The 24638-nt window shown below is 40.5% G+C and overlaps 1 protein-coding gene across 1 annotated transcript in view; it reads right to left on the bottom strand.

Moving 5' to 3' along the window:
* Nucleotides 1-24638, bottom strand: part of FBN2 (fibrillin 2) — a 268195-nt gene that overhangs the window by 43949 nt on the left and 199608 nt on the right. The window contains exons 42-48 of the mRNA XM_054032264.1: nt 22681-22749; nt 20701-20826; nt 16249-16374; nt 15719-15844; nt 14528-14644; nt 10689-10817; nt 10024-10143 (exon numbers count right to left, since the gene is read on the bottom strand). Coding sequence (XP_053888239.1) covers nt 10024-10143; nt 10689-10817; nt 14528-14644; nt 15719-15844; nt 16249-16374; nt 20701-20826; nt 22681-22749 — 813 coding nt within the window. The remainder of the gene's footprint in view (nt 1-10023; nt 10144-10688; nt 10818-14527; nt 14645-15718; nt 15845-16248; nt 16375-20700; nt 20827-22680; nt 22750-24638) is intronic.

The following is a 24638-nucleotide window of genomic DNA, read 5'->3' as shown; positions in this document are numbered from 1 at the left end:
CTCCATCTCTGGAGATATTTAAGAGTAGGTTAGATAAATGTCTAACTGGGATGGTCTAGACAGTATTTGGTCCTGCCATGAGGGCAGGGGACTGGACTCGATGACCTCTCGAGGTCCCTTCCAATCCTAGAATCTATGAAACTTCTGGAGAAGGGTCTAGAAATCACAACTGTATTAAAAAGGCAAAAAAGAAAAGCAACAGGGCAGTCTGCAAAATATCTTCGATGCCTGTATATAAAGTCAAGGAGTATGGGGAACAAGCAGGATGAACTGGAAGTCATGGTACATGAAGAAAATTATGACTTAACTGGCATCACAGAGACTTGGTGGGACAACTTCCATAATTGGAGTACCAGCATTGAGGATATAGCTTGTTCTGAAAGGATAGGTATGGGGGAAAAAGGAAGAAGTGATGTGCTGTACATCAAGAATGTATACACTTGCTCCAAGGTCCAAGGGGAAGTGAACAACAGACCTAACAAGAGTCTCTGGGTGAAAATAACAAGGAAAAAGAACAGTAGCAATATCATGGTGGGGGTCTATTATAGAATCAGGAAGAGGAAGTGGATGAGTCATTCTGCAAGCAGGTAACAAGATTAGCTAACACACATGAGCTGGTATTACCTGTTATAAAAGGTATTGCCTCACTCACCTTGTCTCTCTAATATCCTGGGACTGACTACAACTACACTGCATAAAACCCAACCACTAATTTGGCAAGTATCCAGTAGGAATAAGAGGGTGTCCCCCTCCAACAAACCCTGAAACTAGGGTATATAAAACTGAGGTCACTATATACTTAAGAGAACTGACAGAACCTAACACAAGAAGCTGCACAATCCTAAATGTGCCCGACGCCCAGATCAGCTGTGTGGAAAGGACTCTTCCCCCATTCCAGGATTAAGAGGATAAGAAGTGGTGAAATTTCATTTCAAAGACTGTATTTCCCCTTCGATCTGTTAATATATATAACTGTAGGTTATCTTGCTGAGTCTACACTCTCTAGTGAGAATTCAAGTGTAAACATTTTATATTTTAACTCCTTTATAAATCTAAGCAAATTGACCTGAGAGAGATTGAAAAGAATTGTTTTGAGCAATTACTTCTAGTATTCAAAATGTGTCCCTTTTGGACCAGTGTAGTCAAAGAGAAGTAACCACACTCTTCAAAGTGCCTTAAAGACAAGTCCACCCTTGGACATGTGATAAATGTGTTAGGTACTAAATAATTGAGAATTGCTGATGATAAGTAAATGTAATAAGAAATCTTGGTAATTTGCATTGTTCTTTAATATAACTTCTGAGCCTCAACTCTTATGTGTGATAATTTCTTGCAGGTCTGCATTGTGTGTGTAGTATATACAATTGGTTGTGTCTACATTTCAGCGGTGCATGGTTTATTATATATTTATGTGGTTCTGGGTGAATTAATAAATTGTTGGTTGATTAAAAATAACCAAGTGTCCTGATTTGAGAAATACTGTTCAAGTTAAAAGTTGATCTAGTAAGCTAACGCTCCCTGGACTCAATAAAAAGCAGTTATCCTATTGAATTCTATTATATAGTGGCAAACCTAATTTGTTAGACTTCAGCTTTAAAAATATAATTGGCACCCTGGCATACTCATAAATTGACCCCCCTTTTATGCTTACAACAGACTTGAATGTGCCTCCTCTTTTGCAGGTAGGTTTTCCTCATGACTGGTTACCTACTACTCAGGAGTACAGACTGAACTTTGGGATAGCAGCCCAGTTCCATGCCTGAGAACCACTGAGGAGCCAGGCCCTGGGGTGCAGATTTAACAGATTGGGGTGGGTTATGGTGCCCAAGTCCTGTATCAGGAGACCTGCTGCGAGAGGAAAGCAAAAATACACTTGCAGAGAAAGAAGCAGATCACAAAACTGTGCTTGGTGAAAGTGCCTGCTCAGGGAATCTGATATGGTATTTTGGGGGCATGGAAGGTAGACCACTGAGTTAGCTACGCAGTGGGATAAGCTCCAGTACCACAGTCTTAGCGATTCTGCACATAAGTATTAGGAACTTCCCCCCCGCCCCGCCCCCAATGATTTATCTAGTACATTGCTGCTCTTTTGTCCAGTATTACCTTGCCTGAGCAGAGGAAAAACTGGCACTTATAGAGAACTGCCCTGAATTCTAGAACATTGATGTGGAGACAAGCTTCTTGAGGAGTCCATTTGCAATGGGCTGTGGAGCCTGGCATCCCAATGAAGTAGAGAAGCTTCCGAGTGATGACCCCTGATGGGGACGGATACAAAAATGGAACTCCCACACAAACTCTGAGAGGACCCTTCCACCAACTGAGAGTAGAGAACTCTTGGAGGTATGGTCACTCACTTGAAAAGACTGATGGAGGTGTAAACCATTCAGAGACAGGCCTGAAAGCACTGAAGGTGAGGTCTTGCATGGAGCATCGCATACATGCAGGCTGACATGTGGTCTAAGAGCTGCAGGCAAGACCTTGCTTTGGATTTGTGCTCTGTTGTAGAGTAGAGATAAGAATGGCCATTGTGGTGAACCTTTTTGCTGGTAAGTATGCGCTGGTGGTTGAGGAGTCCAGAGTGGCTTCAGTGAAGTCTGTGTGCTGTACCAGTGTTAGGATAGATGTTTCCAGGCTTAGAAAAAGGTCCAGGATGTAAAATAAGACTAGGGCCATGTTTGTTTCTGACTGGACCTCAAGGAGGATCCAGTTGCCCAGATAGGGAAAGATGATTATCCTCCCCCAGATAAGTTGAGCTGCAATGACAGAGAGAACCTTTATAAAGGTCCTCAGAGCAGCTGAAAGGCTAAAGGGGAAGGCACAGTACTGGTAATGCTCTGTACCAACAACAAACCATGAGATGGGTGCTTAGCTACATGAAAGTGTGCAGCCTAGAGGTTGAGGACAGTGAGCCAATCTCTGGGAATTAAGGATGGAATTAATGTTGCTAGGGACAATATCTTGAAAGGCTGCAAAAAGATAAAGATATTAATAGTTCTGAGGTCTAGGATCAACCTCCACCCTCCTAGCCTTTTGGGAACTGGGAAGAGGGGAACAGAACCCTCTTCTGACAAATTCTGGGGGGAAATGGCTCAGTCATTCTCCAAAGTAGAGGTTGAATCTCCTGCCTTAGGAGACCCATGTGAGAAGTGTCCCTGAAGAGGCAGGAAAATGGGCCGGGGGGGTGGGGGATGGAATGGAAAATCCTGTGGAAACCACCTCTATGATCCAGCTGTCTGATGTGATGAGTTCCCAGGCAGGTAGAGGGGAGATCATCCCCAAAGAACAGATGGAGAGTGGTTTCATGAAACATGAGATCCAGAGAAAGGGGTGGCTCATGACCCTCGACCATGCTATCAAAGTGGCCATTTGATACTGGGAGGTCACCACTGAAAAGAGCCCTTTCTTGTGAGGTCTGGAAGAGTTATGCATGTCTCATATAGGTCTGGTATTAAAAAGATTGAGAACATTGAGCAAGCTACGGGTTGCTAAATCATCTTTTTGTTGTAGGCATATAGCTCTGAATGGATCCACAGGGTCACCCTGGAATCCTTAAAGGAGTGGTGTGAACTGTTGGTGTCACTACTAAAGAGCTTAGACCCTTCAAAAGGAAGGTTCTCCACTATATTCTGAACCTCCCGGGGGAAGCTGGAGGATTGTACCCAAGAGGCTCGTCACTCGGTTGCCATCAAACGTGAGGCTGTCTCAGCTGCGTTGAGGGAGGTTTGAAGGGAAGTCTTCACAATCATCTGGCCTTCCAAGATGAGAGCTTGAAACTGCTCTGTTTGATCTTGTGGCAGGTAGTCACTAAAATGTGTACATTTAGCATAGTTTGTAGAATCATATTTTGCCATTGAGGCCTGATGATTCGCAATCCTAAACTGCAGAGCAGCCAATGAGTAGCTCTTTTGGCCCAGAAGGTCCAGACTATTGAGCTCTTTATCCAAGGGAGTTGGCTGCTCTCGTTGACAGCATCCGTTATCAAGGAGTTGGGGGTGGGATGGGAGAAAATATATTCTAGTCCCTTGGCCAGTACATAATATTTTTGTTTGCTCTCTTGCAAGTAGGCAGGATGGTAGCAGGATTCTGCCATACAGTATGGCATGGTGACCATAAAACCTCATTAATAGGTCACCACCCCATACTGTATGGCAGAATCCTGCTACCATCCTGCCTCCTTGCAAGAAAGCAAGGAGGAGGACTTTCTAAACCTCTAACTCCAGCTCCTCTCATCCTGGGAAGAAGATTCCTGTGGTACCGATGTCTGTTGATAAAGATGGGGCTTCTTATGGGAGGGTATCCTATAAAACTGGTCTGTTGGTTCCAGAAAGCCCACTGCAGTGGTGCATAAAGGGCAATACCTCCACAGAATGGAGCTGGACGGCAAAGGAGGTAGAATTCTGGATGGAAACATCCCAATCTGAGGAAGTATCCTCTCCATGTCCTACTAAAAAGACCCAGGGATCAGCAGAGGGGCTGTATATCAGTACCAAGGGGGAGGAGACTGTATGCTAGGATGCAGGATAACCTAAGGATACTCTGGCTCCAAACGGTGAGATGGTACCAGAGGGATCCTTTTGGATACTCCTTAGGAGGGGAAACCTAGGTTCCTCTGTAACTAAGAGAGCTTCATAGGAGAGGAACCTGGATCATACCAGAGAGCCTGGACAGTGCTCAACAGGAACCTGAGATGGCACTGGGGACAATGAAAAATTACAGTCTGAGTGCATGTGACCTGAGGGGGACAGAATCGGGTGCAGTATGGAGGTAAGGTCCATGTGTTTCTTGTGGCTGCATACATAGAAGAGCAGTACTGGAGCACTGGTTGAAGAAGTCTCCTACAGGTCTCCAGTTCCAGTACTAACAATGGTACCACTCATGGTGGTTTGTTAGAAGACATCTCGGCACGAGGCATACCAAAAGTCTTTTCTGGTGGATACTGGTATCTTGGTACTGGGGCCTGCAGAAGCCTTAGCAGTATTCATACTGGGATGCAAAGTCTCTTGCTCCCTGTCCTAAAGAAGTGACTTTCCCCTTTTGGAGAGTCTCTTTCGGGGGAACGGGTTTTCTTCCTCTATGTGTTTCACTTCTGAATCTGCCTTATGGTCTTTTGAAGTGATCAGTCTGGATCAAGTGACTGAGGCCAACATGAGGGAAGGGAGTTGGACCCCTCCCCCCCCCACAGGTCTCAATGAGCACTCCATCAGGAGGAGCGTCAACCTATCCTCCCCCAGCTTGTGAGATCTGCTTTTAAGCCTAGTGCTCTTGCTCTTAGATGAGACATATGACTCTCCAAGGCAGCTGGGATGCTTGTTGCTGAAGGGGAAAGACCTGTGGCAGGTCTGACAGGGTTTGAAAACATTGGGTCTTTGGCATAACCCAAGCAGGGAGGCTGTAGACAACCAGAGTGATGGTAAAAGAAAAGTGATTGGGGGAGAGGGGCAGAAACAAAAACGTGCTAAAGCAAATAAAAAACAAATATAACCATTAGGAAGACAATAAATAAAATACTTATTTTCTTAAAAAGGTAAGAGCTGAGAAGTTAACAGTGGACTCCATTACGCTCTGTCTCAAGCAAAGGGCAGTTGAGAAGGAACTGGAGCAGCGGTATGCCTGCCTCTGCCTATACCCTTGCATCAGAATCCACGGATATATAGAGTGCAGGCATGGACTCTGCTACTAAAATCTCTACGCAAGAGTGCACAAACACATGCACATTCTATGGTGGAGCACACATAGGAACAAAGGAGAACTGCACTTCCAACACACAATTTGGCAGATACTGCTTCCTAAAACTGCCTTTGGGAATATATTAGGCTCCAGAAATATTTCATGTTATGAGACAGATGTTAGAGAATCTAGCAGGTATGAAAGTGAACACTGATACCATAATGGGCATGGATGCCAGAACACAAAAGAGAGTACAACGATTTAAACAACATTCTGATGATAGCTCCAGAGCTGCAATTTTCTGGGTCCCTGAAAGACATCAAACTCTCCACATGTTCTTTGAAAGGAGGGCTGGGAGTAGTATTACAGTGTTATGGAACTGATTGATTACCAGTCTCATATGCATGTATGGCTATAACGGCTGCAAAGAAGATGTATCTGCAAATTGAAAAAAAGAGACATTAAGTCTGGCATATGGATGTACTAGATTTCACAATTTTATGGCCATAGCTTCAAAGCAGAAAGTAATCATAAATCTCTGATTGCAATACACAAAAAGTGGCTTGTAGAAGCACTATCAAGGATATAGTGACTACTTTAAAAAATACAGAACTATGATGTGACCCTGAAGTTCTAACCTGGATACCACTAAGTAATGGCAGACACACTCGCAAGAGATTGTGGTTCTCACAGAGTGGTGAGAAAGAAAAACATTGGAATGAATACACAAAGAGCACCTTTGGAATGACCACATCAAAAGAGATAGAGAAGTTGTATTCTGGTCACAGATGAATAGTGGCATTGAAGAAATGGTGAGCAGAACGGTGAAACGTTTCAGAAGTACAGAAATTCCCAGCAGAAAGAACCAATGATTCGATAGGAACTCACAATTTCATGCAGCAAAGTTAGAATTGACATACTCAACTTTGGGAAGACATGATCACCTGGTTATAATGGACTATTTTGATAATTTCCCAGTAGTCACATATTTTAAAAGATGAAGTCTAGGTGAAATGGGTGAACCCTAGGGATCTTCTTGTGTTTCTGGTCCTTTTCAGATTCTCCAGCATGGAACTAGAGAGATCCAAACCCTCAAAAGGCAAGCTGATAGCCATTACCTGAACTTCTTGGGGAAGGCCAGACATTCTCAATTAGGAAAGTTTTCTCAAACAACTGCAAAATTCATAGCTCTAACTGCTGTTCTAAACATCATAGGATACTCTAAGAACCTGTTTCTGGCTTGAATTGATTTGATTCTTATTTTAATATTAATAACTTATCTTTGGTGATTTGATTTTAGTTTAACAGTTTTAATAAAATTTATAAAATAGATACTGTCTCACATTTATTTCAACAAGCAATATGGGTCCAGAAGTTTTGCAGGCCTGGGTGGACTTCCAGGTGGTCAACCTAAAAGCCTGACCAGCTCCCCTAATTAGTCTTTGCTTCTCACAGGGGTCATGCATTTTGTAACTCTGTCTCATGACCTCTAGAGGATCAAAAGGCTCTCCAAGTCTTGAGAGAGAATGATGATAAATAATGACATTTAGAAAAAAATACAATAATTACTGACTTATGGTACAACATCTGATGTAATTGCACATGCAAGGAGACACACTGTACTCCTGACAGAATTCTGTGCCAATGTGGGGGTGCAGAATTCATATGGCCCACATATTTCTGTTCCCCCCACGCAGAAAAATGCAAAAGAAATCTGCGGGGGCACATGTGTTTCTTCCCCAGCAGCCCAGCCTGCCTGGAGCAGCTTCAGAGATGTAAATCACTCTGGTGGGAAGTGGGGGATCGGTGTGCGTGCATGCAGGGGAGACGTTGATTACTGTCAGGGGGCAAGGCTGGCCAACAAGCGAGAGAGACTCAGTCCCCCTCTCTTGATACTGTGGCTCCGGGGGCACGGAGGAGGGTAGGTCTTTTTGTTATCCAGGAGGAAGGCTCTGTCCCTTAGGCAGAAGTGTAGCAGTTCCCCTGCCTAGTAAAATGTAATTTCTTGAGAATTGAAAAAAACAATTAAATATTAGTATCATGTTACTGAAAATTGTTTGTTTTTAAGTTAAAGAAAATAGCTTTTGTAAAAAAAAAATGAAACACATTTTGTTAATGTTGCTGTTGATGGTTAATTGATCTCATTCTCTGAGGAAGAAATGTAGCAACCGGTCTGCATAGTAACATTGGTAATTATTCTGTTAGTTAACTGTTCCCGTTCTCAGTCAATTCCCCCAGGAGCATAAAAACTTGTAGAAGTTTTAAGGCCCCTATATTGCCAGAGTGATGTAAAGCCTTATAAATGACCGTAAGGGAATCAGCTAGGAAGATCTATGCACTTTCTCACTTTTTTTCCTGTGCCAAAGTGGCACAATGGAGTTAGATTTTTACTTACCCATTTTAAAAAAAGACTTTTGAGGGCAAATAAAACATTTACCAAGCAGTCAATAAAATGTCAGGATAATCAGAGCCAAGCACTTCCCAAAGTACCCAGCTAGATCCAGGACAATGATTAGCAAAACTGTATGATTTTCATGTGTGAAAGTCAGAGCTATTTATAATGACATTCTACCTTCTCCCTCCCTGTTTGGTGTTCTGTAATGTAATTTAAATGAAAATCCAGGATTATAACTGGAATGCAGGGTATTAGTTACCAAGTATTTGTAACTTATCTTTCATGTGTTTAGGAAATGCTGAATAGTTATTATGATTTTTTTCTGTATTGTAGTTTAAATAACTTACCAAAACAATTGAAACTGGTGTGACTATATTGCACACAAATAAAATCTGCAGAATTTTGCATAATTTTTATTTTTTTGTCAAAGAAATCCCCCAGGAGTAACTCTGCCTTCATTCACACATCTAGCTCTAGTTGCACAGCTGTAAATGAATTGAATTTAGCAATAATAAACAAATTTCAGATATAGTAACAGAGCATTACAAAGAAGGCTGCACATTAGAAAAGCAACATTAAATAAACTGAATGCAAAACATTGTGATATAAGTCAAAATATTAATAGAATTTTTTTAACCCGTCAGGATGAAGAAAGTAGGAATTTGCGATTCTGTTTTTTGTTGGAACTGCAAAAGTTGATTAAAGGGAATATTTGACACTTTTATTGTGGTGTTGTCCTAAAACATACAAGACACTGAGAGGAAATTAAACATGGTCTTAAACAGTGATATCCCTGGGGATGCAACAACTTTCATTTGAAGGATTTTATAACTGTAGGTGAGCTGGACTAATCGCAAACTCAGTTGTTAATATAGGTGGCGGCAGCAGCCAAAAGAAGCTGCAAAGTCGGCAGGCAAACTGAACAATGTAGAATGATACTGGCATGAAAAACTTGTGAGCTTAGAAAATACATCATACTTTTAAAAGAGGAAAATCTACAGTGTCTTTGAGTCCGCCTCTGTTCCTAGATTTAGATAGATTAAATTGTTACAGACTAAATCTTGAAGTATGAACCGAGGTTTTCTTCAGGCCTTACTTGAGCGAGTCTCTCACTGACTTCATTATACATTTATACACACACACACTTTTAGGTTCATGGTAGCCCTCTTAGTTTTCCTGATGAGGACTGAACTTGTTTTGGTATTGTTTCTAATTTGGTAACTATGGTTTCAATTCCCTGCTGCACTGGAGCAGAGCTCTGTATTTCTCCTCCACAAAACAAGAAAAGAAAGGTGATGTTAAAGTGTTGAACTGATTTTCAGCCAGGTTCTCAAAGATATTCTAAAACTGAAACAAAGATCTGTTTCGCCATCTCTGCTATGAATGTGGGATTGAAATCTTGATGCACGTGCTCCCACGGGCTGTAAGACTCAAAAACAGAAAACATCTGGTATGAGAAACTGATTTAGAAAACTCTGTTTCCATAGGGAAGAGTAGCTCAATAGTTTTATTAAGATTTTTAAACTTCAAATTCTATGATACGAGATACTTCTAATAGCTGTTTAATGTACTGCTTGCCAAAAATTACAATTTTTGTACTCACTGTATATATTCAGTAGATAATCTCTCTTTTTACATTTGGAAAAAAGATTAGGAAAAGAAAAAGTCACTATAAATTCTTTGAGCATTTGACAAAAAATGTTTTTCATTAATCCAAATTAAAAAAGAGAGTTCTTACATCCTTTTCTCTCACCAAAGCTCATAATATCTTGCCTGCTGACTACAAGGACAGCTGCTGATGGTTGCTGCTTATTCATTATTACACATTCCGGGTCATCATGACTTGCTAAAATAGAGGAGGCTTTTCATCAACAATATTTACACGTTTTTCATCAAGTTTGCACCAGATATTCTACTATATTGGTAAATCATTCCGAAGTAACACTAACAGTTAGCCTTACCAATACAGCTTTCACTTTTCACTTCATATCCTGGTGGGCAGATGCATCTGAATGACCCTTCCAAATTCTGACAAGTCCCAGGAAAGCATGCACCAGGAAGTGCCATACACTCATTAGTATCTTAAAAGAATAAATAGAATATATAAGGATTTGGAAATTTTGAAATTAATGCAACAGTGAATTATTTATGTTTATGTAACACTGGCTGATAATACTGTCATCCACAACAGAGATGTAAGCAAGAGGGTTGTCTTTTATGAGCCTTCTTTCCTAACTTCATTGACTTAAACAAGCTAGGGAAAGGAAAACAAATGACATTATTCTAAACCCTCATGCTTTTGCCACCAATTTTCTTAATGTAAGTCTTTTGTTCTCAATATTCTATCTTGGATATTCAGATTGTAATATTTACTTCTAAATGGGGCCAACAGTTTGATTATTTCTTTTTTAATAATATATGGAGATATACCTATCTCATAGAACTGGAAGGGACCCTGAAAGGTCATCGAGTCCAGCCCCCTGCCTTCACTAGCAGGACCAAGTACTGATTTTGCCCCAGATCCCTAAGTGGCCCCCTTAAGAATTGAACTCACAACTCTGGGTTTAGCAGGCCAATGCTCAAACCACTGAGCTAGTTTGGAATCTCCAGTTGGTTTAGTACATACCAATGCAATTCTTGCCATCCGGAGTAAGTTCATATCCTTCATTACATAAACATTTGAAAGAACCAATTTCATTAAAACATCGTCCATTTCTGCACACCTGACCAAAGAAGGAACTGCACTCATCAATATCTGTAAATAAATGAGAGGTTGAGCCTTTCCAAGACGTCTAACAGTTAGAATGTATATGCAGACACAGTATCATATAAACACACTAAAGTTGCAATATATAATTCCATGGAAGAGACAAATCCTGAGCAGCATGGGAAGCGTTGGCAGCTAGTGGAAAGTAACTCTCACTTCAGTACATTAAGGCATATGTTCTATTTAAACAACACCCCATTTTATAGGGTATTAAAATTTTTAAAGTTGCAGCATTACATCAGCTACTGCATCTGGATATGTTCAGTTGCTGCCAGGTGATTCTTTGTGCAATACTACCTTCAGACACAGAGAAGAAAATGTTCCATGGAGCATTTTGCATTTTATCTGGCGTTTTAGATGTGCTCAGGTTTTCACTGAACTTGTTTTGTTATTTTTCACGTTTTTGGAAATGTAGTAGATAATGTTTTCACCTCTCTTAGCCAGATGCAGTCAGCACTGAATCATCCTGCGTCCTGCAAGCTGATTCTGTAGTTCAGGAGACCATGACAAGTGGGAGACTGAGCATTGGAAATGCCCAATTAGCTCTACAGAGCCATTTTAGTAACATAGATTTAAAAAGACAAGTGTACAACAACAGTGCAGATGGGAAAGTATGGGGTGGATGGAAGGAAAAGAGTGTGTATTAGGTAGAATAAGAAGCTAGCTTTTAATTCTAGTTGGTTTGGAGACAACTTATGCTTTGTTATTTAAAATATTTTAATTTGAGACTTGAGAATTAAATGCTTCTTCTATCAGGTATATAATCCTTATTGTTTACTGCAGAGGTTTCAACCATCCTCTGAACCATCTCATACTGGTTTCTGTTGATAACATAATACTGAACTAAATGGAACACTGATCTGATGCAGTATGGCACTTTCTGTGTTACTGGTTACAGCGCATGAACCATTTTTCTCTTTCCACGCTGTTTACTCCATTCAAATATTTGTAGTTGGTTATTATCTCCTTGTGATGAGCTATTCTATCCTTCAGTGGGCAAGGACATGGCTAAGGGAGAATGCCATGGGGCTCCAGGCCAGGAAGGCGAATAGTAATGAATGACCCTGGGCTATGAATCAACTTGAGCTTGTTAGCCTCCTTGAAAACAGCATGGAGCCATTATGAGAGAGGAGCATAGCTGCTGGGGCTACTGGGAGTGGATCAACAGCCATTCTGACACACCGAAGGGACTTCAGTTCAGTGCTGTAGATTTTGTTCTGTTTAAAGCTGCATTCTGTTGCCCATGTGCAGCAAGTTTTGCTTTTTTCCTTCTGCTGCGGGAGAAAAGGATGTAAAAATGATGTATAGACTGTGTTTTGGTTTTCTCCGGGAGTTGGAAGGAATTTAAAGACTTTTTTCCCCCTGTTCAGCCTGTGTGAAGGCTCTTACTTCCCCCTTAAAGGAAAGGATGTCAACTGACCTAGTCTGTTCTCCACCCCAAGAAGGCTTTAATCTCCCTCTTAAAAAAGATGATCCAGGACCCATGGTTGTACAAAACTATCAAAAGCTTAGCTCTACTCTGGAAACAGTGGTGACTGTAGGTAAGTGAAGTAATCTTGGGAGGGCAAGATAGTTTGGGAGGCCAATAGAGACTGCTTCCTTGGTACTGGGGTTTCCCTTTTTCCCTACTACTGAGGACACTCCCTCTTTTACACTGGTATGGAAGTTCAGCTATGAAAATCTGAGGTGGGCTGGTGACAAGCTATTAGACTAGGGGTAGGAAGTATAAAGGGAGGGGAGGAAGTCTTAACAACAACAAGAAGGAGTCCAGAACCCAAGTTTCCAGAAGAATGCTATGTGACTTGAGCAAAAAGAAAAAAATAACTTACAGACAGTGATATCGTGAACACTTTTGCAATGTTTGAACATGAATGAAAAGAGGTACTGAAGTGAGCTAACTTAGAAAAAACGCAAATGAAGAAAATTATTTATTTGAATCAGTGGTTCTCAACCTATTTAACATTGTGGGCTGCATATGCAGCTCTCTATGTGTTATGTGGGCTGCATCCACACAATATATATACTACCTGTACAGCTACAAAAAATAAGCTTTAGTATTTGTTATATGATAGCAATATGATTCAAATAGATATAGTACCTTTTTTTCAACACTGGCAAATGTTTACCAAGAGCATTATAATTTAGCAAAATAAGGCAAAACATTCACTGTTAAAATTAATTAATTTACTGTAAGGGTAGCATGGCATGGTGTACTGCCACCCTCACTTCCGCAGAGCTGGTCTGAGTGCCCAGGGAGCATAGCCCCAGAGCCTGCCTACAAAGATGACTGCCCTGCATTCATCTAGCCCCCCCACCCAGTGACTGCTCCCCCAGCATTCAGACCCCCACCAACACTGGGCTGGCACACATGCCTGCCCTGTAGAGACAGGGTGCCCTCTCCAGGGCAGAATGCCCCTCCCAGAGACTGCTCCTCCAGCATCCGGCCCCCCCGCCCAGCAACTGCCCCCAGCATCAATCTCCCCCAAGGACTTCCCCCAGCCACCAGTCCGTCCCTCATGCACCAGCTGCACCCTCTCCCATGGCCCTAACTCCCTGCACTCCCACTCCTTGCCCCAGACCCTGCCTGTGACTCCCACGGCCCTAGCACTCCCACCCCTGCACCACCCACTCTGCACCTGTACCCTGACACATAGCTCAGCTGTGCAACCCACCCTGTCCACCTGCCACTGCAGTCCTGGTGCCAGGGAGCCTGCTCCAGCCAGGGTCACTGGACCTGCGATCTTGCAGGGTAGGGGAGTGACGAGCATCCTGGCCTCCTGCCAATGCTGTTGGGCCCAATCCTGCTGGGGTAAGGGCCGGACATCGTTGGGCCTGATCCTGTGCCACCCATTTTTGCACCCCCCTACTGGTTCTGCACCCAGGTCAGGTACCCCTCCCATCTCACCCTAGTTACAGCCCTGAGAATGTCACTCGGGCCGCAGCTGTGTGCTGACTGGGACGCAAAGGACCATTGAGAACCACTGATTTAGATGTTATTAATGCATTGGGCAAACGCCCAATTGTAAATAAGGAAGAGTGCCATACAACTTGGGATGAAGTATCATTTACAGTAATGGCCCTGAATCATTACTATGGCTGAAGAATGCTCAGCACAAGTCTCCAGTGGGAGTGAGGAGTGATGCAAAAGATACTTTGAACCATATTTGCAACCCCTGAAGATGCTGGACCAGTCCCTGATGTGATTTATGCTGGTTGCCAATGGCCCCCAAGAACTGTCACAGCAGTTGGGGATCAGTAGAGTGTAAGGGAGTATCAGTCATGCCTCCTTTCCTTCTACACCAGAAGCCAAGAGAGGCGTATGGCAAAAAAGCCACTATGGCTACACTACTCAAAAGTTTCTCAATGTCGAGGAATCCTCCAGTGGCTGGGACTGCTTTGCACTATCAGAGCAGAGCAAAGCACTCCCAGTGTACCAAAGAATGAGGGCTTGCATCTTTTTAAAGAATGAAACAAGAAAATTGTTTAAATGATATCCAGAATAATGATTTCTTGAGAAAGTGTTATCTACAGAAGTGCACAGATGAGGTAACAATATCATTTTCAGCACTTCCTTGCCTTTGCTAGTACCCTGATCAGTTCCGACTATGGTTGTGAGGTTTTTTACGTTTCTTTAAATACAACCCTATGTGACCCCAAATCAGCAGCAATTAAATTAAAGTTTGGATTAAAGTACTTACCCATACAGTCATTATTATGAGTGAGCTCAAATCCTGGGTAACAAAGACAGTTATATGATCCAACTGTGTTTTTACAAGTTCCATTTCCACATGGATGGCGTTCACATTCATCAACATCTGCAAAGACAAAGAAATTTGTAGACAGGAACTTGTCTTCCCAATTGTTTGTTAATGTGGTATGCACACAAAAGGGTCTTGAAAACACTCTTTATTGAAGTATTAGTTTCTAGTGTGTTTTTAAGAATGGCAGTTTTCATGATTTTTTGCAGAATTTTTAAATTTATTTTTTGTAATGTGGAAGGGGAGACTTGAAATTTTTTTGTAACAGTTGGCAGGATTATAGGGATATTTTTACCATATGCAATTGTTTTCAGGATTTATGTTTGAAAGCTTAAAAACTGTTAGTTTAAAGTTATGAAATATTGTTACTTTTTTAAATAATTGAAGTTTGGATATTTGGACTTAGAACAAGTCAGTTGCCAAGTACCCTGCACAAATAATTTGAATGTGATTCAGTTTAAAAAAAAATTGAGAAAAGGAAGACACACATGGACACACAGCAGCATATGAAGAAGTTTCCAATATTTGTATAATAAAAAAATTGGAACACTGCCTATATTTCCAGAGGGACACTGAATTCCTATTTGGAGCCAGAATTTACACGAGAGCTTATTTACAAAAGCTGCAGTTGCTATATTTGGCTGTTTTCTCAAAGCATTAACCAAACAGTGACACAAAAGGAGCTGCATACATGCATTATCTTTTCATAATAATACAATGTATACAATTTTAAAAATCTAAACAGACCAAAAAGTCAAGAACAAGAACCTTTCGTTTTGTGATTTATGTATCTTAGTGACATCTCTTTCACATCACCATATGAGCACAATGAGAATAAGGATTTAATCATATTAAGTTCCTTTCAATATGAAGACATTCATCATCACATATCTTTGTGAATACTGATTTTATATTTTATTCAGTGATGTGTGGCCCTGAAGATGTGGCCCAGTGATGTGTGGCCCTGTGGCTACTCCAAAGCACTTTGCACTTTCTTAAAGGAAATTCTAATTTGTCTAATTGATACTTAATATATGAAATCAGTACTTTAATAGGAATATAACCTCCTAATACAATTCAAATTCTAGATACATTCCATTGTCTAGAATTCAAAGCATATCCCTTCCATACCCATGCACATGGTTTGATCTTGGGATGCCTTAAAACCATTGTGACAGATGCACTGGTAACCTCCTTGCATGTCCACACACATGCCATGACTGCAAACATTAGGAATTTCCAAACATTCATTGCGATCTATAACAAAAATATAAAACACATGACATACTTTATTTTTTTCATTCATTTTTCACAAACATGTTTTTACAAAGTTAGTAAATTATTTAAATCATGCTCAGAATTATCCATAACCAAAACTGAATCATTACAAAACTGTTTTTTATAGGAACTTTCTTTTTGTCTATACATTTTGAGGTCAAACATATTCTAGCAATAGCTTGACCTTAAGAAAGTTGTTTTAAAATCTCATGGAGTTTCTTATTATTATGAACAGAGAAATATGGCTAGAGCATAAAGTTTTTACATAGTTTTTGCAAGCAAACTAAAAAAAAATGGTTTCTCTTGCATCTCAACAGGAAACATGTAAATGTGATAGATACAAATGGAGTCAAGCAAAGCAGTGGAATCAATTGATTTCTTACCAATACAGGCACCATTAGGTGAAAGTTTGAAACCTGCAGCACATTCACAGCGGTAACTCCCAGGACTGTTGATACAGTCTGCATTTCGCTGGCAGAGATTGTCTCCATTGCTGCACTCATCAATATCTGAAACATAAAGAATCCTAATTCAAATGTCAAGTACCACAATATATTTATTTGGTCTAGTGTGCAGATATTTTTAGTGCCATGGAAGGATAACACGGAGAATGGAGATTCTGATCCTGATTTTCCTCTCAGTTGCACCAGTGTAAGCTAGTCAATAGAATGAACTGAAGCTAATAGAATTCCATCAATAAAAAAGTGGGGTTAAGAGAGAATCAGACATTATGGATCTAAGCCCTGTTGCAATAACTGGGCCTACAAATTTACCCTAATTGTAAGCTTAAATATAAATGTAAGTAAAAATTCAAGACATGTTACAATAACCTATTAACAACATATGTTAATGAAAAAAGGTGCAAAAGCAAAACAAAAAGACTAAATTAGTCCAAACAAAAAATGCCTACTAATATAACTCAGGGAGTGTGTTAAAATCATGCTTGGGAAGCCAAAAAAGTGCAGAACTGAAAATCAATGAACTGAAATTAGACCTAATTAATAAACCTTTTTTGGGTCCTTAAAATATGACTTTGGGAGAAAAATTGGTAACTGGAGCAAGCTTCATCATCATGGCTGCTATCCCCACCATCTCCTGAGACCTAGGATCTGATTCAACCTAACCCTGAGAGATGTCCTGACCAGCCCGGGCTAGAGCAAGAGACCCAGATGACACCGCTACCACCAGCTAAATCTCAAACACCATCTGTCCCAATGTCCTTTTCCTTCTCTACCTTATGTCTTCTCTTTCATCTCTCTCTCTCCCCTTTTTCCTTTTGTCTAATAGGAGTCTGGCTTAGTTGGTCAGGACTGTATATCTTGTAACACAGCTGTAAGTCTGTGCTCATAAAGAGGTAGCAAAAAGCAATGCCCCAAGCAGCCCCAATTCTGGTACAAGTTTGCTAAGTCAGGCAGTGCCTGATAAGACCATATGTGGTGCCTGTCCTTTTCCAGTGGTAAGGTTGTAAGTGAAACTGTGAAAGTCAACCCCAGGAGACAGTGACTGCATTTTCTCTTTGTTGTTCTTTTCTCTCCCCTTTCTTGTGTATTTGTCTTGTTTTATCGTCTTAGGAAATGGAATCTGACTTTAACAACAATAGCAATAACAACACGTGCAGCCCATTTCAACTAACTATTTCTCTCCCCACAAAAGGACAGTTATTACCATCTTTAATGGCATCTTAAAAAAATCCAGTCAAACAAGGGTTTTTTTTCTTTCTAAAATCTCTCTCCAGATAAAGGGAAAATATCCCAAAGAGTGTTAGTAAACTAAAAGCCTTATTTAACACATTACATTTCTTTAATTGCTTTTCTGTATCTTTAAGATAAGGTTAAAATGATTTTTAAATGGTGTGTTTGCCAAGGTACTAAGCAGGCTAAGGTCAGTATGCCAAACCCTAACCTTTTTAAAAACTGTTTAATGCTGAAGAGTTTCAAAGTCACGTTAACACTTTTTGACTCTTTGGGTCCATAAATTCTATCTAAATTAATACAACATTTTATGTCCCTGGGTGAATCTAAAGGGTTAATATGTACTCAAAAAGCTGGCAACCTGGCAAACAGACAATTGTTTTAAAGTTAGTTTAAAAAACAAGGGTTTATAAACATAAAATTGGGAATTTAAGTTCTTGATACAATGCAGAAGTCAAACAGTGTATTTAAAAAATCCTTACGAGAAAGTGTGGGAACGTTGCAAAGGGTGTACAAAATGTGGGGCAGCAGGGAAAGGAAAAAGTTTGCCAATTTTTGAATAAAAGCCATATTTTTACAGTATAACAACTTCAGTTGTCAAAAATGTGTTAAAAATCAGCCTTAAACTGGAGGAAAACCCCAGAAGTATCAGAATGTTATCAATTGTTTTATAGCACTTCATTTTTAATCTTTTTACATGTGCTTTGTTTTGTTTTCCCTTTTTCTTTTATTTTAGGGGTTGTAGTTTTTGTAAATGGTAAAAATGTCGTAGGTTTAATGTAAAGGCAAAAAGTAGTTATAGTGTAGCAATTTTTACTAAAAGTACATGTTGGGTAAACCCTCCTGTTAGCAGAACGCCAGCTTAATTCAGCACTGCTACTGCACTGACTGTGAATTAAATTTCAAGAAGCCCCCCTAAAACAAGGAGTTTTGCAGAACCAAACCTTCTTGTGATTGTTTTGGGTTTTGCAATTAATTTTTCCTGTTTAGTTTTTAATGTCAATAATTATTGCTGTTGTTTTGTGCATGTAAGATAGGACGATGCTAGTATTTACAGGTTGGATCCCCAAAGTGGGGTAAATTGCCACAATGGCCATGTTGGCCTCACAAATGTTGATGAAGCAGGTGGGCAGGATCTGTCATAGTCTAAAAATGCCTGCAAATTTTTTCCACCCTTGAACATTGCAAAAGGCTCATGAATGCAAAAGAGGTTCCAAAGACATCATTTTGTTGCTTCTTTTTATAAAGGGCAACATACTTAGGTAAACATGCCATCGGGGTAAAGCTTTTCCCCAAATAAGCAAGTTTAACCACTCGTGAATTAAATTTTTTACAGTTGTGTAAATGTGCAGCTTTAAATAGTTTTAACTGTGTCACGGGGGGGGGGGGGGGAGGGAGGAGGGAAGGGGGAGTAAAGAAAGTCTTTTCCATCTTTACCCATTCTGGGCGTACAGCCAAAAAAGTAATAAAAGCCAGTTTGTTTTTAAACATCTTAAAACATATAAGAGTACCAGATCTAAGTTTTGTTTTAGCTATAAATAAAGTTGCAAGTTTCTAGCTTTGTTACTATCTGAAAGGTTTTACTGTAATTTTTGTAATATTTAATTATATATATATTTTTAAATTCCAGTTTTAAAATAAAAAAATTGCAATATTTGCAATTAAAAATATAGCCAAGTGCCTTTTCTCCCCCGTATATGCTCAAAGTAAAATAAGATTTTTGTTTGTAATTGAAATTTTATGAACCAAAGTCTGACCTGAGGTGGAACTGGTTCATAAAAAAGGGATTATGTTGCAATAATTTGGTCTACAAATTTGCCCTAATTGTGAGCTCAACTGTAAAGAAAATCCAAGTTCATAAAATGTCACAACAACCTATAAACAAAAAAATTCATGAAAAAGGTACAAAAGCAAAACAAAAAGACCTACCAACATAACTCAAGGAATGTGTTAAAATCATGCCTGGTAAACAAAAAAATCCTGGAACTGGAAATCAATGAAGCAAAATTGATGTATCATAAATTAGGCCTAATTGGTAAACAAAATAATGAGGGGATGGGTCCTTTAAAAAAAATAAAAATAAAAGAGACTCTGGGAAGAAAAGTTGGTTACCATGACACTGGCTGATGAAAAGACAAGAGAAGGGGAAGGATGCCCCATCATGGCTGCCCCCCTCTCCCATCACCTCAGACCCCAGATCTTCTTCATCCTAATCTTGAGACATGTTCTGAACTGTGTGTTTGCTATCAAATTAAGTAGTCTATGGTCTCTGTATACCAAACCTTGTTTAAAACTTTTTAACATTAAACAGTTTCCACAATCATGTTAATATCTTTAACTCTTTGGGCCCATATATTCCATCTAAATTAATACAACAGCCCCTCTGTATTGTGTTGACAATGGAACTGTAAAAGTCTGTGTAAATTAAATAAATAAATAAATGTCTGGGTAAATAAATATACCTATGTAACTTTATATAATTAAAATAATAATTTAATTAAAACACTAGGAAAGTGGTGCAGTGTGTTAGTGTGTTAATCTTCTGGGGTGAAATCTTGACTCCTCTGAAGCTATGGCAAAATTCCCACAGAAGCAGGATTTCGCCTTTAGACTTGAACTCAAATCCAAAGTTAGGGCAAAAGTGAAAATTATTATAGTGATCTAATTCTAATTCTCATGTTTTATTGTCATAACAACATTGCACAACTGGATATGACTAATACGTCTCTACCTAGGAGAGTACTGGAAGAGTAGATCAGGAATGAGATGCATTTGCAAAAGTGTGGTGTTCAAGAGAGTGCTGTTATTCCCTCATATTCGGGAGTGCTAAATACACTCCCAAAGGTAAATAAGAAAACAAAACAATGCCTAGTCTAGAAAGGAGAAGGGACTGTTAAGGAAACATGTTTAAGAGTTAGTAGGTTGCATGAAAACCAATATAACAAAACCTGTGTCAGAAATTGGCTGGCACATACATTTATTTCTTTAAAGATAAGTACCTCCTAAGATCATTATGAGATAACCATTGAAAGAATGCCCACAACCTGTTCCTCCTAAGGTATTAATTGCACTGGACTTATGCCCTGATGCTCCTGAAGCATGCTTGTGGGGACAAAACAGAAAAAAACCTCTCATTCAGATCACCTTCACAGACCAAGAGTAGGTCACTGTAGCTGAATCCTGTGGGACATTCACAGCGGAAACTGCCAATCTGGTTAATGCAAACACCATTTGCACAGATTCCTGGGATCTCCTTACATTCATCAATATCTGAAAGTGAATATACATTAGTCACACAGAGTATTGTAAGGCTTTATGTACCACATGGATTCTCTATATTTCACTATGCTTTCAGATATATATATATATAGAAAAAAACCTAAACATGCTGCTGTTGTGAGAGATGGGGCAAATAAATTATATGATATTCAATAAAGAAGCTCAAGATTTGGATTATTAATTTAAATCAGTTAGGAAGCTGAAAGAAGGAAGAAAAGAGATATGGTAATGGGATAACACTGAATATTAAATATCTGTTTCCAGCGTTATGCATGCAGAAAAGTCCCAAAGAAACTTAAGAGGGAAGTTTCTTATAGGTAATTATGTAGGAGCAGGATTTTATAATTGTACTATGAGAATCAATGTATGATTTGATTTCATCCTGCCAGCCACCCTTTTTGAATAGCAGAAAGGAATGACAGGCCAGAACAATCCTTATGACTGATTATGGTCACCCTTTTGTTTTAGGATAAGCTATAATGTCTACTATGGTTTCCTATATGTATTATAAATTAGGCACTCTAGTTAAATATACATTTCTTTGTTTTAAGGTTTTAGTAAGTAAGAGACAGGATCTTGTATTGTATCTATGTAAAGGAGATAAGAAGAATATTGAGGGCCTGAAGCCCCAATGTGAATTGTTTTAGTTATAAGATTTAGCAAGGCTTGATTTACAATGTATTCTGCTGAATATAAAATACTGCTGTCCGTATACCTTTGAAGGTTTCTGTAAGAGATTGTTTGTGTGAATGAGGAACACGTGCATCAGGAAAAGATAAGGTGTGAAACCCATCACAAATGTCCAGATGGTCAAGAAAAAGTGATTGTCTCCTGGTCTTTCCAAGTCTATCAGAAAACATCCATTGTATCCGATGCTAAACATGTTAGTAGCACTGACGACCTCAGAGGTGAGGCAGGCACCCCCGAAGGCAAGACAACAAATAGGAGATAACAATGGGAAGCCTGACAATAACCATCAAATGAAAACAGCAGAAAAACCCAAGATTAACACCACGTAAGGACTAATGATTACAGGATGACATTGCAAAATGCATGGACTCAAATGGGAATTTACAACTATAAAGCCGGGGCATTTTGCCCTGGAACTCTGGGTTCAGTCCTGCAACGCCTCGGAGCATCAGATCGCAACTGACAGAGCCCAGCTCCTCACTCGTACTCAATCTAACTGGCCATTAGATTGACTCGAGCTACAACAGACTGGTAACTATAAACATCAACTGGCAGGAGTGTGTGTGTGTGTGTGTGTGACTGAAAAGCATATGCTAACTGTTGTATTTTCAATAAATGTGGCATATTTGCCTGTCCCTCCTTAAAAGATCCCGTGTGCTTTGTATAGCATAACAATTATTCTTTTAAAGCGTCTATCAGTCATAACCATGTACTGGGATGGAGAGGGAAAGGAATGGTAGCAGTCATAAGAAGACCTGGCACTAGAAAAATACTTAATAAAAACTGAGATATATAATAAAAATCTTATTCTAAACTTTTCTGAAATTGTCAGAATGTAGCAGAGAAATGCAGACGGTTATACAGCTCCAAAGGGAGAGAGGGAAGCACCTAAAATGCCAGTTGCGGGAAGGGAGATTTTTTCATACAACTGTTATATTAAAATAACATTCATTATAAATCCAAGTAAACATGAGTTCTAGTGACCTGCACAAACCACATACTCTTGCAATTTATGATGTCACCAGAACCCCATGATGGAATTAGAGTTTTATTACATACATTTGGTATACAGTGTTCATGGCAGTATTATTATATTGCTATGACAAACCATGCTGCAAAAAATTACTTGTTGAAAATACATTTAGTAAAACTTACCAACAGCTTTGCCAGTATGGATGTCAAAGGTGAAGCCAGGAATGTTCCCACATATGGTCTTAAATTCCGCTAAACATGAAACAAATTATGCATTTGTGAAGAATATGTATAAGTCCCTCAATAATTATTTTTTAAGTTTCTCAGCTTTCCAAGAGCTCTTCCAGTCAATTCTAGTATTGATAGGAAACTGCGTTTACATTCTAAGTAAAATGTAAAAGCAAAATTGCCAATAAGTGCAGCTGCCACTCAGAAATTCATTCACACTTCTGTATATCACTATTTGTTCCATTTGGAGCTAGATCAGATGTTGAGTTTGGGAGAGCAGGCCTTCATTTTCTGTTTAAGCAGCACTCCTCACCCTACTTCTTGAGGTTTGTTACTACTTTCTAATCTCCTACAGTTGAGGATCTACAGAGGCAATTTTACTACGGAAACAGAAAGTAACTTAACAGTAAAGAACGGTTACTTACCTTCTGTAACTGTTGTTCTTCGAGATGTGTTGTTCACGTCCATTACACATTAGGTGTACGCGCGCCGCGTGCACGGACGTCAGAAACTTTTTCCCTTAGCGGCTCCCGTCGGGCCGGCAGGGCCCCCTCCTTCCCGCCAGAGCGGCGCCCTGCTCCAGGGTATATAAATCCCTGCCGACCCGACCCCTCCGGTTCCTTCTTGCCGGCGACTCCGACAGAGGGGAAGGAGGGTGGGAAGTGTAATGGACGTGAACAACACATCTCGAAGAACAACAGTTACAGAAGGTAAGTAACCGTTCTTTCTTCTTCGAGTGATTGTTCACGTCCATTACACATTAGGTGATTCCCAAGCTTACCATTGGAGGTGGGTAGGAGTCAAGGTACAACTGACTGTAGCACAGCCCGACCAACCATCGCGTCCTCTCTGGTCTGATGATGGATCGCGTAGTGGGCTGTGAACGTATGTACGGACGACCAGGTGGCTGCCTTACAGATCTCCTGGATAGGGACCTGCGCCAAGAAGGCCGTTGAGGACGCTTGGGCTCTAGTCGAGTGGGCCCGGATCTCCGGGGCCGGAACATTGGCGAGCTCATAACAAGTGCATATACAATTCACAATCCATGCCGACAAGCGCTGTGTCGAGATAGGCAAGCCTTTCATACGTTCCGCAATAGCAATGAACAGCTGGGGTGTTCTGCGGAACGGCCTGGTCCGTTCCAGGTAAAATGCCAACGCCCTTCGGACATCCAGGGTATGTAGGCTGCGGTGGTGAGGGTCCATATGGGGTTTAGGAAAAAACACCGGTAGGCAAATGTCCTGCCCCATGTGAAACTGTGATACCACCTTTGGGAGGAATTTGGGGTGCGGCCTCAGTTGCACCTTATCCTTATGGAACACTGTATAGGGTGGTTCCGAAGAGAGGGCTCTCAATTCCGATACCCTTCTGGCCGATGTGATGGCCACGAGAAACGCCACCTTCCACGAGAGGTGCGTGAGGGAGCAAGTGGCTAGGGGCTCAAAGGGGGGACTCATGAGTCTTGTTAGGACTAGGTTCAGACTCCACGCCGGGACAGGCGGGCGCGAGTAGGGAAACACCCTTTCCAGCCCCTTGAGGAATCGGGCCACTGTGGGGTTGGAGAACACTGACACTCCCAACTCTCCTGGATGGAAAGCCGAGATAGCAGCTAAGTGAACTCTAATTGAGGCGGGCGCAAGCCCTTGATTCTTGAGGTGCAGTAGGTAGTCCAGGATCGACGGAACTGAGGCTTGTAAAGGCTGTATGCGTTGAGGCTCACACCAGTGGGAGAACCTTTTCCATTTTGCCAGGTAGGTCGCTCTTGTAGAGGGCTTCCTACTATTAAGGAGGATTTGCTGAACTTGGTGAGAGCACCTATGTTCTGCATCATTCAGCCAGAGAGATACCATGCCGTGAGATGTAGCGAAGACAGGTTCGGGTGGAGTAGGCGACCTTTGTCTTGCGTGACTAGG

Source organism: Malaclemys terrapin, chromosome 6 (assembly GCF_027887155.1).
Source record: "Malaclemys terrapin pileata isolate rMalTer1 chromosome 6, rMalTer1.hap1, whole genome shotgun sequence".
NCBI lineage: Eukaryota > Metazoa > Chordata > Testudines > Emydidae > Malaclemys > Malaclemys terrapin.
Note: the sequence above shows the minus strand (reverse complement) of the source record. Positions and strands in the feature narration are given on the sequence as shown.